This window comes from Miscanthus floridulus, chromosome 16 (assembly GCF_019320115.1).
Source record: "Miscanthus floridulus cultivar M001 chromosome 16, ASM1932011v1, whole genome shotgun sequence".
Lineage (NCBI taxonomy): Eukaryota > Viridiplantae > Streptophyta > Magnoliopsida > Poales > Poaceae > Miscanthus > Miscanthus floridulus.
Window position 1 is genome coordinate 42,882,213 of NC_089595.1, and position 15,215 is coordinate 42,897,427.

At 44.0% G+C, this 15,215-nt stretch overlaps 1 protein-coding gene across 1 annotated transcript; it reads left to right on the plus strand.

The window, feature by feature from the left end:
• The first annotated feature begins 3,368 nt into the window (after positions 1–3,368).
• LOC136512424 (large ribosomal subunit protein uL5-like) lies at positions 3,369–7,169 on the plus strand. Its single transcript, XM_066506386.1, has 5 exons — positions 3,369–3,504; positions 3,605–3,712; positions 3,994–4,036; positions 4,130–4,325; positions 6,714–7,169. Exons 1-5 carry the CDS (start codon positions 3,502–3,504, stop codon positions 6,910–6,912), a joined length of 549 nt encoding a protein of 182 aa, XP_066362483.1. The 5' UTR covers positions 3,369–3,501; the 3' UTR covers positions 6,913–7,169.
• The last annotated feature ends 8,046 nt before the right edge of the window (positions 7,170–15,215 follow it).

Below are 15,215 nucleotides of genomic sequence, written 5' to 3' on the forward strand. Positions count from 1 at the left end.
CTGTTAGGCAAAGGGCCATATATTCTGTACGCTGGAACCAATTGAGATCAAGCAGAAAGTTATCCCTAATCTCCCTATTTCTCTACAAGCCGACGGGAGAGGGGCATAACCTCGCCGGCGTGACGGACGGCGGCTACGAGCTACATAGCCGAGGTCCGGCCAGTCAGGGGTACGAGGCCCTTGACAAGAAGCCTGTAATGTCAGAGGTCGCATAACTAATGAATCATGCAAAAGAGAAGACAAAGCTAAGCTTTGTTGTTGATAGCAAGAAGCTCCTGCTAAAAAAATCTTGGAATTCATTGATAAATGTTGGGTGAAATAAATAGACCATCCTCTGTATGGGGCTGTACTGTACTTGAATCTTGGAAAATTACATCCTCTCATACGAGATAATGAAGATGCAGTTGTTGGGCAGCTAAGAGGTTCTTTTCATGATGTGCTTGCAAGAATGGTGGAGGATGAAGAACTTAGAGACCAGATTGATGCTCAGTCCTTGGACTGAAGCCCTTAGGGGAGATGCATTTTCAGACAAAATGGCCAAGCAAAACCTTGAGAAACTAAGCCCTTGTGAGTGTTGTACTGTACTGTTGTTTATATTTTCCCAATTTAATTCCAGCAAGTCTATTTTATTCCTAATTTCTAATATATGTTTGTATTTGTCAATCTAGCGGATTGGTGGCGCTCGTATGGTGGCCATGCTATTGAGCTTCAAAGGTTTGCTAGACGCATTGTGAGTCTTTGCGCTTCATCATCAGGCTGCGAAAGAAACTGGAGAACATTTGAGTTTGTGAGTATTGCCATATGCCATCTCGTCTTATTTACTTATTTTCTTTGCTATTCACTGTTTCAGCCAGATAATTACTCTTTGTTTGTTGTTTTCCCATTCTTTTTTGTAGATCCATACAAAGAAAAGGAATAGGTTGCTGCATAAGAGGTTGAATGCCATTGTCTTTGTTTCCTACAACCGGAAGATGAAGACTAGGTTTCAAATAAGGCGTGAGAAAAAAGGAAAAAGTTTTAACCCTTTGGTCATTGATCAATTTGATTGGGACAATGAGTGGGCTAACTGCTGCTATGTTCATCCTCAAGGTGCGCGTGGATGTGAGGTTGCTGAGAATGAGAATGGTCTTACATGGGAACTTGTTGATGAAGCTCTTGGTGCATCAAGCTCACTGTGAGGCCGCAATCTTCAAAGGAAAGCCAGCAACAACAAGCGTGCAAGAAATGGACCTTCAGGGCTAGTTGAAGAAGACTCAGGTTCAACCAATGAAGAAGAGGAAGATGACCATGATTCACATGATGATGCTGATGTGAGCGATTGTGAGGATGCTCCAAGTGACACCAATGGTGATGGAGAGAACATGGATGCTACAAATGTCCATGATGAGTTTGATGATGGGTATTAGGAGTTGATTGCTTAGTTGGAATGTTTGTGTTAAGACTCTAGTTTATGTTTGTGGCTGTTATTTTGTTAAGACTCTAGTTTAATGTGGCTGTTATTCTGTTAAGACTCTAGTTTATGTTTGTGGAATGTTTGTAAACTATAATGTGATTGTGGAGTGTGGACTACTATTATTTTGGGCTTGTGTCCTAGTGTTGCTAAATTTCTTATTGCATTTGTAGCTTGCTGCTTGGGAAAAGAAAAGAGACTTCAGATCATCAAAAGGTATTTCACTTGAATGTTTGATCCTCATTTCATTTCATTGATGATTACAAAGTATTTATGTTACATTATTACATTCTTCACATGTTGAAACCTGCAAGGGAATGCATGCTACTTGGAACAAGCCAACAAGGGCAACTGAAAAGAGGAGGATCAATGATACATGTTCACCTTGTAATTTGGCAGCAAAAAGGTATGTATCAGTGTATGTTTGTGCTACCCTATTGTAGGTTAGGCTATGTGTATGGCATCGCCTCGCCGCGTGCCTTATTTGCCTAGGCGTCTCGAAGGGGGTGGGTCACTGCGCGTGGCCTTACTGCCGTAAGAACATTGGCTAAGAGGATATGTAGTGTTGCTAGAATCAATGTTGTGTTGGGTAGTGCAGGTAAATCCTTTAGGTTTAAGTGCATGGAAGAAAGCTATAAGTGGTGTGCTAAATGATCCCACTACTTGAGACAAAAAAGAAGTCAGCTAGATTTTTAATGATTGCTTAAATAGATATGATAGATTCTTTAATAATTGCCCATCTATTTGTTGAAAACTAATGAGGAGCAACAATGCCACTAAGCTTCAAGGTGGACAAGATGAGGTAGAGGAAGAGAGGCGATCCACATGTGCCCTTTGCACATAGTAATTGTGATTTAAGCTAGTTATAATAGAGGTAGACTTTGGCAGAGTGTGTGAGGGGCTCATCTTGTTTTCTCCCTCCTTTCCCCCCTCACTTTCTGTTTGTCCTTCTTGAGAAATGAAGAGGGGGAGCGGCTAGAGCCATACCTACCTTAGGGCGTCCCCAACGACTAGCCATGTCGACGACTAATGTCCAACGTGGAGGAGAGATACTGTTAAAAAGCAACTCGCTGGTGAGTTCTTCGTCGCCTGTCTCGCATGACTTCCAAAAGAACCAGTAGTCTATGCAGTTTCAGACCCACTCATGTTTGATGCTCAAAATGTCCATTCCTTTTGTTTTGTATTCTTTCGGAGGCCAACTCAGCGAGCGAAATCACTTGCTCTATTAGGGACGCTATTATTGTGGATCCGGCCACATGGTGTGCTATATTTGAGGCCTATGTCAGTTAGGATTTACCTTGTAATTTTTAAGGTTTAATTAGGAAAATAAGTTGTAGACTTTTGTTATACGACCTTGGTCTATGAAAGTAAGTATTAACTTAGGTTGGGTAGTGTGACATCACATTCCAATGTAAAAAAAAGCTTTAGTTAGACAAACCAGTCTTATTGATTTGAGATGTTAGTTGCTTTTGTTTTGACTTTGTAACAAAAGCTAGGTTTTTTTCTACTTCGTACAAGGATGTGCCTAAGCAATTCTTCCAAATTCAAATACTAATGCGATACTACTTCTGTAAAAAAGAATAGTCCTAAATCAAACTATTTCAGGTTTGATCAAATTTAAAAAAACAAATACAAGTATTCATGGAGTAAGTTTCCCTCCAGTGGGGCTTCTTTGCGAACGGCTTCAGGAAAAAAAACATAGATTTCTCCATTCTACGGCTTCTCTCGTAGAATAAAATCACGTAAATGGGATTCTCTAATTCACTGGTGAAATTAGTCACAAAGAACCCTGTCAAACAAGCCACGGACTGTCTTGTGCTAACGCTGCCACGCTGGACAGAATCACAGAAGCATAGAACACTCTTACAAAACCGTGCTGCTGATCTACTCCGTCCATTGCCTAATCGGACGGTCCTAACACCAAGCGTGGTAGCCGCCAGCACTATAAGACACGGGGATTTTAGGGTTTCCACTGCCGCAGCCACATCCCAACACCAAAACCCTCCCGTCTCTTACCCCCTCCGCCGCCGTCTCTGTTCTCCACGATCACCATGGTGAGCTCCTACTACTCCGCCGGCGACGCGGAATGCTCGGCATTTCCGGCACCTTTCCTCCTGATGACACGGGGGTTGCTGACTCGTTTGTGTTCCGCAGGCGTCAGAAAAGAAGCAGTCGAACCCGATGCGGGAGATCAAGGTGCAGAAGCTCGTGCTCAACATCTCCGTTGGAGAGAGTGGTGATCGACTCACCCGCGCCGCCAAGGTATTTCATATCGGTTCGAACTCTACACACAAAACAGCAATTTTATGTTCCTTTGTCGCATGCGCATTTGGGACCCGATTCAATTCGACTTTGCTATGGTCCAGCGCCCGAGTTTGTAGATCTACTGCTTGCAATTTATTTCCAGAGAACTCGGCATGGGGCTGTAGGCAGATTAATAGTTTCATGATTGTGGAGTGAATTTCGTTATCTGTTTAGAATTTAGATTACTAGAGGCTGAGTGGTTGATGCGATTGTTAATTTGTTTCCCACTGCTATCATAGGTGTTGGAGCAGTTGAGTGGGCAGTCCCCTGTTTTCTCCAAGGGTAATAACCTTTCGTCAAGTTTCGTTTAATCAATGATTCTTTAAGTTCTTTTATACCAGTGCTGATAACGATGATGGTTGGGTGTTCTTGCAGCAAGGTATACTGTGAGGTCTTTCGGTATTCGTCGTAATGAGAAGATCGCATGCTATGTTACAGTCAGGGGTGAGAAGGCGATGCAGCTTCTTGAGAGTGGCCTCAAGGTGAAGGAGTATGAGCTTCTGAGGAGGAACTTCAGTGAGACTGGCTGCTTTGGTTTTGGTATTCAGGAGCACATTGATCTTGGCATCAAGTAAGATATCTTTTTTATCCCATTTACAAATTATGCAAATGATCTATTGCAATATTGCACTGTTATATGGTTTGGTTTCCTAAAGTATAGAAACCCCTGTTTATTTGAATGTGTATAATGGAGATAACTGGCCATTCATTCTGTAGTAGTTCAGTGTAGTTCTAGCTAAAGACTCAAATACTGGCAGGACAAGTCAAAGTTTAGCTGTCACGATGGCTTTATTGACCTTGTTTGGTTGACCTCAAATTCAGTCATGCCTTGTATGTCTACTTAGCTGTTAGCTGATGAATGATGATATTGTCTGTTTGTCAATTTAAATTGTCACCTGGGGTCTAAGGAATTTTGCCTTTATGATGTTCTCTGTACTGTGCTGTCCTAGTTTAATTATGTTATTGTCACACTTAATTTAGCTAGGTGTTAGTTTTTAAGCGATAAATGGGGATTATGGAATATCTAGACTGTATTTGAGGTAAACTGTGATTTTAGGGCACCTCCAATGTTGTGTCTAATTCAATGTTATCAGGACGTCTGATTAATCGCGACTAATCGTCCTGGACGGTCTTAGCTACTCGCCCAGGGCCTCCGACTCGGCCAGACCGTCCAGAAACCTGGTCGTCTGATTAGTCGTCGTCCAGTCACGATTAATCGTCCGTCCAGGCTGTGTGGTCGTCCAGCCAGAGAGTGGGCTGTATCTCAGAGTTGGGCCTAGCTAGCTGTCTTATGTTTTGGCCCAAGCCCATTAGGGTTTCTCTTCTTTACCACCCCTCACTCCCTCAGCTTCTCACTCAGAAGTCAGCAGAACACACGCACTCTTCTCACCTCTCCTGTCCAGCTGCAGCAGCCATCTCCATTGCTGCAGTTCTGCAGCTCCCTCTCCTCCCTTCTGGTTCCCAGCTGCTCCTCCCTTCCAGTTCCCAGCTGCTACTCCCTCCCTTCCAGCTGCCCTCCCTCTCTTCCTTGCAGCAGCTGCTGCTGCATGCGCACAGGCCTGCAGATCCAGCGGGTGCGCAGGTGGAAGTGTACATGCCTGAGGCCGATGTTCAAGGAGAAGTTGGTTCTGCTCTAGCCTCCTCAGTTGCATCAGGCTCAACTGCTACTGGTTCAGCATCCTCAGCTGCTCCAGATGTTGCATCTCTTGTTGAGAAGGCCCTAGCAAAACTATATATATAATATAATATAGGGGATGACCATATGTAGGGGATGACCGGGACGACCAGGGGACTCGTCCAGGGTCGATTAATCGTCCTGGACGACGACTAATCATCCTGGACGTCCTGGACGGTCCCCAGGCGACCAGGCTCGACCAGCCGTCCTGATAACATTACTCTAATTGGGTGCTAGGAGGAGAGAAAGGGATAAAAAAAGGGCGTACCCAGTGTAGAGAGCTCCCGCTCTGTGCGGGGTCTAGGGAAGGGTGTGTCAGTGGCAAGCCTTACCCCCGCCTGTGCAATGCGAGGAGACCGCGACTCGAACCCGGGACCTTCCAGTCATAGAAGGTTGAATTACATTGGAATACATGGAGCTAAGGAAAACCTGAGCATTGGCCTAGAATTTGAACCTGGTGCAATGAATAGAAAACTAATTCTTTCTGTGCCTTGGAGTTTGCCCAGGCATGGACCTGACAGAGGGAGCCATGCAATGCTCATGAGAGAATAATATATTTCATTGATGGGTCAGGCCTTAGAAATTCCTAATGAACCAAACACTAGAGCTTGTAGTTCCAGCTAGCTTCTTTATGATGTGTCTTTGCTTTGCACCTCTAGAGATGCCCTATTACATGAAGGAAATAATTTGTTTCAGTTTTACTAGGTAGATTAGATTTAGTTTTGCAGTCGAAAGTGGCGCAGTTCTGTGCGAAGTACACATCATGCTATAATGATTCTCAAAGAAGTTTGTTCTTGTAAAGTCACTGTCTGAGTTTGATTGCTATTTAGTTTTCTTGGTAACTGTTGGGTATCGTCTGTAGTCAATCATTTTGAACAGTGTGTTAACTGCTAAATGCTACCCTGTTTTAGAAAGGTTGTTTTCGTTTTGTCCGAAGCAAACCTTTTTTCTTTTGGACCATCAATTTCTAGAAATTTGTAAAGTTTAACATTATAACTTTTATGTTTTTAGATTCACCATGAGAAATACTTGCACAATATACATATGTTAAACTGTATAAATATTTTAAGAACTGATGGTTGAAGATAGAAAATGTTTGACTTTGGACAAAACTAGAACTACAACCTTTGTGGAATGGAGGGAGTAAATGTTCTTTTGTCCGTTCCTTTCTATCTAGGATATGATCTTTTTTCTCATTGTGTTTGAACTGGATATCTGCGTAGGCATTGCATACCAGTTATCACTATTGTGTGTTTGGAAATAACTTGCTTGCCTTTTTTCCAGGTATGACCCGTCTACTGGTATTTATGGTATGGACTTTTATGTCGTTCTGGAGCGGGCTGGTTACCGTGTCGCTCGCCGGCGCAGGTGCAAGTCTCGCGTTGGCATCCAGCACAGGGTGACCAAAGAAGATTCCATGAAGTGGTTCCAGGTGAAGTACGAAGGTGTCATCCTCAACAAGGCCCAAGCAAACACCTCGTGATCTTTGATAGTCGTCAAATGAGTTGCCCTTAAGTACTCCAGTTTAAGTTTAATCTGTGTACCATGAATGAATTGTATGTTTGTTGGATAACAAATGCACTGCCACTTTTGCTTTTGTTGGAGTTGACTTTCTGTGTCCATAATTCCATCTTGATGATCGGACTAGCAGTTAGCAACAAATAGCTGCTGTTTTTCTTGTGTTGATTTGAACTCGCCAGCAAAAGCTGAGGAACATCTACCAGGTACTTTGTTCACTCTTATGTTGTGTGCTGTCCTTTGCACGAGTTCGCTTAAAACAAGTAAAGCATATGTCATCTCGTATCATCTCCCTCCTGTACAGCCGCAGGCAACATCTCAGCGCACACAAATTATGGATCTGTCAGTCCTGTTTTGTTTTGGATAACATACAACAACAATAGTCTTTTAGTCCTAAGCAAATATTGGTAGGCAAGAGTTAAAACCTACCGAGAGCCTCTAAGTCATGGTTCAGGCACTTCAATAGCTGCTTTTCAAGTACTTTTATTTAAACATAGATCTCTAGTATATTCTAAGCTTTCAATTCTCTTTTTATTGCCTCTCCCAATGTTAATTTTGGTCTTTCTTTATCTCTCTTCGTATTATTAGCTTTGGCTTAGGACTCTATAATGCACTGGTGCCTCTGGAGGTCTCCTTTAAATATGGTTAAACCACCTCAATCGATGTTGGATAAGCTTTTCTTCAGTTGGTGCTACTCTAGGCGATCACGTATATCATTGTACCGAACTCGGTCTATTCTTGTGTGACCGTAAATCCATCGTAGTATACGTATTTCTGCAACACTGTTGAACATGTCGAATCTTTGTAGGCCAACATTCAGCTCCATACAACATAGCCGGTCTAATCGTCGTTTTATAAAACTTACCTTTTAGCTTTTGTGGTACCCTCTTTGTCACAGAGAATGCCAAAAACTTATCGCCACTTGATCCCCTGCTTTGATTCTAGGGCTAATATCCGCATCAATATCTCTATTTCTCTGTAGCATGGATCCCACATACCGAAATATATCATTCTTAAGCACTACTTGACCTTCCAAACTTTGTTTTGGATAACATGGACTCATGAAATTCATGAAAATGAATTCGAATCTTCCACGAATCCTATGAAATTGTAAATTCGCAAGAATGAATACCCGTTCACGAATCGCATGAAAGTTCAATGGGTAAATTGGAATTTCATAGCTTAGAATTACAAGTTCACGGATCCTGTGCCATTGCCATGCCATCATTTTTGCTGATGTTTCATGTCATTAAATGCGCATAAAACTCTAATTAGGATTGGCCAGCTCATTAAATGCGGATAAAACTCTCATTAGGATTGGCCTAAGTGTGGCTTCACCAAATTGCACATGAATATGGTATTAGAGTTTTGCATTATAAGAGTACATATATGTGAAAAGAAATATTTTAGGTGCAGCTGCTTTTTATTGGGGCATCTGGCGTTCTCATGACGTTATACTCCCTCCATTCCGATTATTATAAGGCACAATTTCACCGTTCATTTATTTTATACTATATTGTTTACGATAATGCTCTAGTAAGGACGTCAGTCCAAGTGCATTCGTCCAGACGTGCTGTTCCCGGGCCTGAGCAGCGATCGGGCCTAATAGGATTGCTCCGCTCCATCTTCAGTACGGTTTCTCCAAAAAGAAAAAAAGGTCACCTCACTCCACCTTCAGCATGGTTTCTCCATAAAGAAAAAAGGCCAACAATATTTTCTTTCCCCACCGTTGCATGCATGCGACCACCGCGAGCTCCTCCATCGTGTCGCACGCATGCGACCGCCTCAGGAGCCTTCATCGTAGGGTCCGCTAGCCGCGTCCTTCTCCAGCGTGGCGGCGCCGCACCCAACCTCACCCCACTCTGCTCCGCGCTCCGTGCCCCGCGTCCCTTCCATTACTCCTGCCGCCCGCCCCACCTGCTCATGCTCCTGCTCCGCCGTCACTTGATGCAGCACACTATTTTGGAGGATCAACTCCAAGGTACTGATATATAGAAATAGCACAAAGTGTTGAAGGAACAACTTTAACGTGCTAGTAGATAACGCCCTAAGGGCAGTCCGAATCCACGGACAACAATTCGAATCCATGGATAATACGAGCTCAATCCAAAGCTCAACAACAAGATCTAGTCCAATATCTAAGATAGAAACCTGGAGTTCTATTCATATAGTGGGAAATACAAGACAAAAGTTACAAAACTTGAGGACATTGCCTCTATTTATAGGCTATGAGCCCTTACACAACTCATATACACCTAATATGACAACTAATAGCATACTAGATGACAACTAATATATTACTCAATGACACCTAAGAAACAACTCATAGGACACCTTAGTATCCTCTAGTATCATGTATATGACATATGCTATGACATCACATTACTTCTAGACTAAGCAACTCTCCATGAAACATAGAGGTAAAACTCAGTTTGAATTCATGATCCTAGTAGTAAAATTAGATTTCTCCTCTAACTCTTAGTATCAAAATCTAGTTTGAATTCATATGCTTGAATACACTTGAATGTTCATGATCCATCTATATGATGTCCCTCATCATTCTCCTCTACTTGATTGAAACTCAACCTTGAGTTATCTTCATAAAGATGTTGTTGTGGCTGATAAAGCGATAGATCAACCACATTAAAAGTGTTGGAAATATTCATCTTTCTTGGTAGATCAACAACATAAGCATTGTCATTTATCTTCTTCAAAATAAAGAATGGGCCATATTTCCTTTACCTTAGCTTTCCATGAACTCCTGCTGGCAATCTCTCTTTTCTAAGATATACCATTACTTGGTCACCAACTGCAAATGACATTGGTCTTCTTCTTTTGTCTGCTAGTTGTTTGTATTTCTGATTTGACGCTTCTAGGACATCATGGACTTCTTTGAACAAATTGGAATAGTTGTTAGCAAAGCTTGTTGCTGACCTTGAATTCTCCCTTGAAGGTAGTTTTATTAAATCAACCACATGCTTTGGAACTTTTGTGTAGACAATGGAGAATGGGCTCCTGCTTGTAGATCTATACTTTGAATTGTTATAAGCAAATTCAGCAAGTGATAAGACTAAATCCCATTGTCCTTTCTTCTTTCCACATATACATCGAATTAAGTTACCCAAGAATTTGTTCACTACTTCTGTTTGGCCATATGTTTGGGGATGTGCTGTGCTTGAAAATTTTAGTTCAATGTTGAATTGCTTCCATAATGTAAGCCAAAATGAAGCAAGGAATTTGCTATCACGATTTGAAACAATTGATCTCGAAACACCATGCAGCCTAACTATTTCTCTAAAGAAAAGATTAGCCACACGATGAGCATCTGTTGTCTTTTGACATGGAATGAAATGAGCCATCTTAGAGAATCTATCAACTACAACATATACTGCATCATTCCCACACCTTGTTCTTGGCAAGCCAAGTGAAAGGTTCTTGTGTGGTTTTGGTAATTGAGTGACAACCTAGGTGGACTAATTGTGTTTATGTGAGATACACATGTGATTAGCCCATAGGTACATGTGTGTGAGCAACATATGCCATGGAGGTGGAAATGGCTCGGAGATGTTGCAAAGCTCACACATGTGATGATGAAGGAGCTCATTGCACATGAGACATGACATTGAGTCAGGTGATCAAGGTGGAGAAGATCAAGACATGAATTGGCTTGATGGACTGGTTGCAAGCGTGAAGGGCAAGTTGGAGGTTTTGGAGCGATGGACCGCGTGGCGGTGAAGCTTGAGCAAGACTTGGTGCCGATGGACGAAGGCAACGGTGAAAAGCAGGTGAAGTTAAGATCAATGAACCAATATGATCACATGATGATATAAAGTGGATCATATCATTGTTGATCGTGTTGGTGCATGTGTTGCATCAACATTGATGGAGATGGAATAGAATGCGCAAGGCAAATGTATAACCTAGGGCATTTCATTTTATCAGTCATAGGTGTGTAGAAAAGTTGATGACCGGGTTTAGGATAGATGGCCGTACTATCAAGAGGGGCAAACTTGTTTGCATATCGGTCATCAAGTGCCACTCGAGTGATCTAACTTTGCATCGTCGCTAGGATCGAGTGGCGTGGTAAGTTGAGTGGCAAATCCTTTGGAAAATGTTTATGAAAAGCTAACACACATACATATGGCAGTGTACACTTGGTGGTGTTGGCATATTTGCAAAGGTGAAGAAGTTGGTGAAGAAAAGATGTTAGTCGCGCTGGTCATAGAGTGACCGGACGCGTCCGGTATTAATGACCGGACTCTGACTCGTAGCAGTGATCGGACGCTGAGAAATCACTGTGCTGCATCCGGTCATGGTGACATGGAGCGCTAGTGTTGGTCCAGAGTGTACCAGACGTAGGGGCACGTCCAGTCGGCCACACCGGACGTGTCCGGTCGAAGTTGAGCAGCTCTAGGAGCTCTCTGGACTCGACCGAACGCTGTCTGTCCTACGTCCGATCAGTCACACCGGATGCGTCCAGTCACGGTTGAGCAGCTCTAGGAGCTCTCTGGACTCGATCGGATGTTGGATCTCCTATGTCCGGTCAACACACTAGACACGTTCGATCCGACATGTCAGAGAGAGCCATTGGTGGCAACGGCTAGTTTGAATGGGACACATGGCAGTCAGGCAGCGACTGGATGCAGGCGACCGGACACGTTCAGTCCCCACCGGACGCGTCCGGTGCACACGACCTACGTGTTCGGTCATCCCGAAAAATGCCTAGTGAAGGGGCAACGGCTATTTTAGCCCGTGGGGCTATAAATAGAATGGTGGTCGGCCTTTGGCTGCAAGCTTGGTAGAGCTAAGCACACTAGAGCCTTGGTGGCTTATATGGTAGTGCTTGGAAGCCCTCTAACTCTCTTGAGCTTGATAGTGTTCATCCAATCGAGTGAGTGAGAGATTCTAGAGCGATTGCATCATGAGGTTCCTTGAGTGGCACTAGGTGGTCGTCTTGTAAGCCGGTGGTGCTTGTTACTCTTGGAGGTTGCCACCTCCTAGATGGCTTGGTGGTGGTCTCCGTCGAAGCCCATAAGAAGCGTGTGTGGTGCTCCGGAGAAGAGCTTTGTGAGGGGCATTGTGCTCGCCTTGCGGGAGCCGCAAAGAGCAACTCTAGTTGAGCGTGTCATTGAGCTACCCTCACTTTCAGGGTAGGTTCTTACGGTGCCCAACGTGCGGGCTTAGCGGGTGATGCCAATTAGCCGTCGAACCACCAAGTGAGCGATCGACACAACGGGGACTAGTGTGTTGGCAAGCACGTGAACCTCTGGAGAAAAATCATTGTGTCAACTTGGTTTTTCTCGTTGGTTTGCATTCCCCTTTCACAAGCTTGTATTTACATTTCATATACATTGTGCTTATGTAGTTGCTTTTGTAATTAGTTAGTTGTGTAGCTTACTAGTTACCTTCTTGCTTGTGTAGCATAGAAGTAGCTCCCTTGCATGGCTAATTTGGTTTGTGTAACCTTGTTAGTCACATTGCTTAGTTTGTGTAGCTAAGTAATTGCGCTCTCTAATTTGGCATTGGTTGTCTTGTTATTTAGCATTGCTAATGAGCTTAGGAGCTTCGTGCTTTTGCTTACTAGAATTGTGTAGGAGCTTCCCGGTGTGTAAAATACTAGTGGCATAGGTTTGTGTGACCTTGCACCTAGAATTGGATAGGTGAGCTCTAGCTAGCCGGGCACCTTTGTTGCCTAACTAGGATCTTTACAAGGTGCTAGAAAACATAGATAGAGGGGTGTAGTCTTGGCTAGATCAATTGTTTTAATTCCGCACTTGTTTCGGTTAATCGACACGATTAATTTTAGTAATGACTATTCACCCCCCTCTAGTCGCCATCTCAACCTTACAAGTGATATCAGAGCTAGGTCTCTCATTTGTGGTCTTCATAGACCTGAGAGGATGGCGACTTATGGGCTAGATGTTGATTGTCCACATATTTTTTATGGCACACACTTTGCACGGTGGAAAAATTGGATGATATGCAATTTTAAGTTTATTTGCCCTCAAATGTGGTGGATGGTAGATGTAGGCTTTTCTCATATGTTGGATGAAGATAATCTAACTCAAGCACAAGAGAAATGCCTAGATCTCGACATCCAAGGTACTAACATTATGTATAGATCTTTGCATGATGACAACTTTGGAGAGATCATTGACATGAAGACCGCCCATGAGATTTGGAGTTATCTCAATAAGAAGTATGGGATGGTCTCCAATGATGATGATGAGCCTAAGGAGGAGGCACATGAGGATGTTGAGCATAGCCACAATTCGGTAATTGTGGAAGATTGCTCCACATCATGGTCAAGTGATGATGATGATGATGATACCACAAGATCACTTGACAAGTGAAAGGTCCTTGTTTGGTTTTAGTAATTGAGTGACAACCTAGGTGGACTAATTATGTTTATGTGAGATAAACAGGTGATTAGTCCACAGGTATATGTGTGTGAGCAACATATGCCATGAAGGTGAAAATGGCATGGAGATGTTGCAAAGCTCACACATGTGATGATGAAGGAGTTTATTGCACATGAGACATGACACTGAGTCATGTGATCAAGGTGGAGAAGATCAAAACATGACTTGGCTTGATGGACCGGTTGCAAGTGTGAAGGGCAAGTTGGAGGCTTTGGAGCGATGGACCGCATGGCGGTGAAGCTTGAGCAAGACTTGGCGCCGATGGACGAAGGCAATGGTGAAAAGCAAGTGAAGTTAAGATCGATGAACCAATTTGATTATGTGATGATATGAAGTGGATCATATCATTGTTGATCGTGTTGGTGCATGTGTTGCATCGACATTAGAGGAGATGGAATGGAATGCGCAAGGCAAAGGTATAACCTAGGGCATTTTTATTTCACCGATCGTAGGTGTGTAGAGAAGTTGATGATCGGATTTAGGATAGATGGCCATACTATCAAGAGGGGCAAACTTGTTTGCATATCGGTTATCTAGTGCCACTCGAGTGATCTAACGTTGCATCGTCGCTAGGATCGACTGGCGTGGCAAGTTGAGTGGCAAATCCTTTGGAAAATGTTTATGAAAATCTAACACACATACACATGGTGGTGTACACTTGGTGGTGTTGGCACATCTACAAAGGTGAAGAAGTTGGTGAAGAAAAGGAGTTAGTTACGCTGGTCACAGAGTGACCGGACACGTCCGGTATTAATGACCGGACTCTGACTCGTAGCAGTGATCGGACGCTGAGCAATCACTGTGCTGTGTCCGGTCATGGTGACATGGAGCGCTAGTCTTTTTCTAGAGTGGACCAGACATAGGTGCGTGTCTGGTCGGCCACACCGAATGCGTTCGATCGGAGTTGAGTAGCTCTAGGAGCTCTGTAGACTCGACTGGACGCTGCCCGTCCTACGTCCGGTCGGTCACACCGGACATGTCCAGTCGGAGTTGAGCATCTCTAGGAGCTCTCTAGACTCAATCAAACACTGCCCATCCTATGTCCGGTCGGTCACATCGGATGCGTCCGATCGTAGTTGAGCAGCTCTAGGAGCTCTCTAGACTCGACCGGACGCTAGCCTTCCTGCGTTTAGTCGACACACCAGACGTGTCTGATCCAACATGTCAGAGAGAGCCATTGGTGGTAATGGCTAGTTTGAATGGGACACATGGTGGTCAGGCAGCGACCGGACATGTCCGGTCCCCACCGGACGCGTCCGGTGCACACGATCTGTGCGTCCGGTCGTTCCAAAAAACGCCCAGTGAAGGCGTAATGACTATTTTAGCCCGTGGGGCTATAAATAGAAGTGGTGGTTGGCCTTTGGCCGAGAGCTAAGCACACTAGAGCCTTGGTGGCTTGTGTGGTAGTGCTTGGGAGCCCTCCATCTCACATATGCTTGATAGTGATCATCCGATTATGTGAGAGAGCGATTCTAGTGCGATAGCATTGTGAGGTTGCATCAAGTGGCACTAGGTGATTGAGTTGCAAGCCAGTGGTGCTTGTTACTCTTGGAGGTTGGCACATCTTAGACGGCTTGGTGGTGGTCCCAGTCAAAGCCCGTAAGAAGTTTGTGCGGTGCTCCAGAGAAGAGCTTTGTGAGGGGCATTGTGCTCGCCCCGTGGGAGCCGCGAAGAGCAACTCTAGTAAAGCAAGACGTGAAGGGCGACAAGTGGTCCGTCTGGGTCAAGTGCTAGAGCTTGTGGTAAGCACTCCACGTGGGAGAGTGTGACTTGTGGATCACCACTAGCGAGAGGACCGGCGGCAACCTTGTAGCTTGTCTCAACGGGGAATAGCGTGTTGGCAAGC